At 51.3% G+C, this 3,766-nt stretch overlaps 1 protein-coding gene across 1 annotated transcript; it reads left to right on the top strand.

Moving 5' to 3' along the window:
* Window positions 1-609: 609 nt before the first annotated feature.
* On the top strand, window positions 610-3,329 carry LOC150006588 (uncharacterized). Its single transcript, XM_090280366.1, has 2 exons — window positions 610-791; window positions 1,457-3,329. Exon 2 carries the CDS (start codon window positions 1,478-1,480, stop codon window positions 2,108-2,110), a length of 633 nt encoding a protein of 210 aa, XP_090136492.1. The 5' UTR covers window positions 610-791; window positions 1,457-1,477; the 3' UTR covers window positions 2,111-3,329.
* The last annotated feature ends 437 nt before the right edge of the window (window positions 3,330-3,766 follow it).

The raw sequence follows: 3,766 nt of genomic DNA, 5'->3' as shown, positions 1-3,766 counted from the left end.
GGGCTGCACGCGGGCTCCTCCGGCGCTGGCCTGCAGGGGGCGACGGCGTGTTAGCACCCTGCTGGGATTCAGCCGAGAGCCCTGGCGCAGAGGAGGGGCCGGCGGGGGATTCGGACCAAAGTGGGTTGCCTCTGCACCTCTCCAAAAGTTCGTGCAGAGTCCTGAGGACTGGGACAGTTGTCACACTCGTCACCAACAAGGTGTCGCTTTCCAGTCTCTGCGACTTCAGGAGGCCTCGAACTGCTGGATAGTTTGCCTCCAGACTGCTGACTTAATCTCTGCTGTGGGGTCGGGAAGGGAGAGTTCTGCTTTTCTGCCGCCTCAGAAGAGTGCACCGCATCGGGCAGTTTTCTACATCTGGGGGGAAGAAGGCAAATGGAGTTCGAGCTTTGCTTCCTGTCTGGGACAACCCGAAAATACCAGAAGTCTCACCGGCGACCTGCGCTCTGGCCTCCTCAGCAATCATTCTCAAACGCACGCCCCTTCCCTGGCCTAAGGAGACCTGAGGCCGCCTAAGATACGGCCCGCGGATGCAGCGGGCCCTGGCCTGGGGGCTGGGGGCCAGGGGCCTGGGGCCGGAGGACGGGGGAGATCGCTGAATCTGTCCTCGCCGCTCCAGGGCGCCCACCCATTGCCCAGCTCTCTGGCCGCCCCCTGCGCCCCCACCCACGGGGACTTGTCCACCCTATAGCTTTGCTGGAGGAGGAAAATGGGGCCTACGTTTCCAAAGGAAGAGTTCGCGTCCTCGCAGGGCATCTAAGGGGACTCCATCCGGCCCACGGGCTCCTCAGGTACTCCAGGGGACGGCTAGCAGGGCCAACAGTGCCTTTGGAATTGACCCGATTTTGTGAAACCTCAAACTCTGGGGTGCCCACGTCCCTTTCTCACTTCAGAAGTTTAGCTGAGCTTTGGGTGGTGACTGTCCCCCGTCCTGATGCCGACCCAGCAGCCAAGCCAGAGGTGTTCGGATTATTACATTTTTAACTCACACCTTATAAATATGAGAGTTTTATCAGGCAGCAGATTACTTAAAGCGTACCATTTCTCCGCGGTCCAATTTTATTAGGATTTACGCTCATTTGTGCTCGGCTTCTCTGGGGAAATAATGCTTTGATTAATGTAATCCTTGCCCGGGATCCGCCACATGCCCCTCGACCCTCTCCCAAGAGAAAGGACCTGTTTGACAAACAATAACAGAGCAGCAACTCTTGCAATCTGCCCACATCTTTGGGGCTGTCTAGAGAGAAGGTGACACACGTTCACAGGTCATTTGGTAAATGCAGTGGTGAGAGGAGTGAGCGAGCTCTGCATGGAGCGAACTTCCCAGACGCAGAGCCTTGGATTCCAAGGCGAGGGGCTTTATGGGGAGGATCCCTGGGTGGGGTGCGCGCGTGGGTGCATGTGCACGCCTGCCCTTTGCTTGCTCGAGCGTCTGCCTCTTTGTCCCCCGCCACAGGCCTCCACGACGGGGATCTGCATGCTCTCTGTGAGCAGCTCCCGGACCCAGGGTGCGTCCACAGCGCCCACCCGCGGCCCCCAAAGCACCTCGAGAGTAGATCTTTGGGAATACCCACGCACCAACCAGGGGCGCCCTGTGGCGATCAAAACCTCTGCCAGAAACCTAGAACATATGACCGAATTCAACCGTCCTCCTCAGGCATTCATCCATTCATGCACCCATGCATACAGCACAAATCAGCAGACACAGGCACGATTGCTGCACCCCTCCCTTGCTTGGGCTGAGAGCAGGAGGAGGGAGGGCTTTCCCGCCGTCCCTCCTCCCGCACAGCCCTCTCCGCCTCTCCAAAAGGAGAACATTGAATTACGAAAAAAGGGCAAAGGAACGGAATCCCAGGTCGAAGGCGCCCAGAAACGCTCCTCTGGTCCCGTTCCCTGTCCTGCTGCCCCACCCCCACTGTCCCCAGCTTGGAGAAGGCAGGGGACACGGTGGTGCGAGGGGTCCTGCCCTGCACCGCCAGAACAAAGCCCACCGCAGCATCCCGGGGCCACGCACCGAACCGGTGACAAAGGCGATCGGCGACGCCCAGCGCCAAGTCTGCGCTCCAGCAGGACAATTCTCTCCTGTGAACTCAGTGACCTAATAAGTTGACTCAGCATTTACCTCTTCGATGTCCCGCACCCTTGTCTTCCTCTCTCCTCCCATTTCTGTCCCCAGTCTCCATCTCTCCCTGCTTTTTTTCTCCACCTCACTCTGTTTCCCTTATCCCCTTCTCCCTTTGCCTTTTTTCATCTCTTTCCGTTTTTCTTTCCCACGGAAAAGCAATGCCAATTCGACTTCTGAAGGCCGCTCTGCGTGTCTAGTGCTTAGGAAGAAAAAAGGAGTAATGGGAGCCTCTTAATTTTATTCTGCAAACCATGCTCTAAATAAAATACACTGCACTCTAAAGTAGTGGAGCTTGGACCTGGGACCCCCACAAGTCGCCGCCTATTCCGGAGAAGTTTTTTATGACGGCCAAAAATCACAGGACACTGGGCAGGAAGGAGGCCTTCCTCGCCTTTGTGGAATGAAGACTTGGAGGGTCAGTGTCCTCCAAGACAAACCTTTCTAGGGAAAGTTCCAATCTGACTGTATTACCCTGGGAAGAAATCACTTGCCAGACCCTTGCTATGAAATCCAGTATTTCCGAAGTTAGGATACTTTAATAGTCACTTTTATTTTTTCTGAGTGAAATTTTGTTCGTTTAACAATGAAAATTAAAAAGAACACAACCTACTCCCTTTGGACAATGCATGCCTTGACTTCTGGAGGTTTTTTGCACCCTGATATAACACTAAATTAAGATTTGTTATCTGCCTAGCACCATTCAAGCTGAGAATCCTCCCCTAGGGCTTCATTGAGCAACCAGAAAACTTGGGAGGAGGGATAAGTGTTCAAAGCAATAGGGGATACATAACTTTTAACTTAGAACTAACAAACTCAATGACATGAAGCTATGGTGAGCAAGGTCACTGAGTTCTACCACCAAGGTCTTTTCACCAGATATTTTCAGGCTAAAATACTGCTGCAAACAAATCATGGAGTATTTGAAGTAGCAAATATTCATGAATATTGATACTGTATTTTTTAAGTGAACAAAATAGCCACACTTTCTTGAATACCCCTTTAATGCTGACCAGTCAAGGGTAGGCTTATGGAGGGAGCAGGACAATGAAGTGGGAGCTTTAGCAGTCACAGGAGAGAAGATACCAGGTAAGCACCATTTGGGAGAAATCCCCAAAAGAACAGCTGTAATCAGCTCCACAGACAATAGCTAAATTTAAATAATTTTAAATAATTAAAAATCTAATAATAAAAAATACATAGATGCCAAAGGTAAAGTTTTGTTTTTGTTTGTTTGTTTTCCCCACAATGTGCTGCAATGCTTCTTAACCCATCATGAGACTACCCGATTCCAACCTAGAAAAGAAGTGCTGTCTAATATATAGGGAGTGGTTGGGGTTGGGAGGGAGTGTCTGCAACGGAGAGGAGAGTTCCCTTCTGTTAGAACCACAAACTCAAAAAAAATCCAACTACCCTGCTGGCAAAGCTGAGTTAATATTTCTGGTGTTTATTTTAAAACACACATACACTGTTGACCTTGGAATATTTTTATAGCTAGGATCTACCTACATGTTTTTGTTAATAATCATTATCATCACTCTGGTCAACCAGCTGGGGCTCTACTTATCTAGCCCTGTGAATTTCAATTCGAAGACACTTGTGATGGGGGTTCCGGTGGGGAGGTGAGGGGGCAGGCAAGAATAG

This window comes from Furipterus horrens, unplaced genomic scaffold (assembly GCF_987537825.1).
Source record: "Furipterus horrens unplaced genomic scaffold, mFurHor1.1.pri manual_scaffold_6, whole genome shotgun sequence".
NCBI lineage: Eukaryota > Metazoa > Chordata > Mammalia > Chiroptera > Furipteridae > Furipterus > Furipterus horrens.
Note: the sequence above shows the minus strand (reverse complement) of the source record. Positions and strands in the feature narration are given on the sequence as shown.

Bases quoted from the DNA above. Each gene is read 5' to 3' on its own strand.
- LOC150006588 (XM_090280366.1), top strand. From the start codon at position 1,478: ATGCTCTCTGTGAGCAGCTCCCGGACCCAGGGTGCGTCCACAGCGCCC.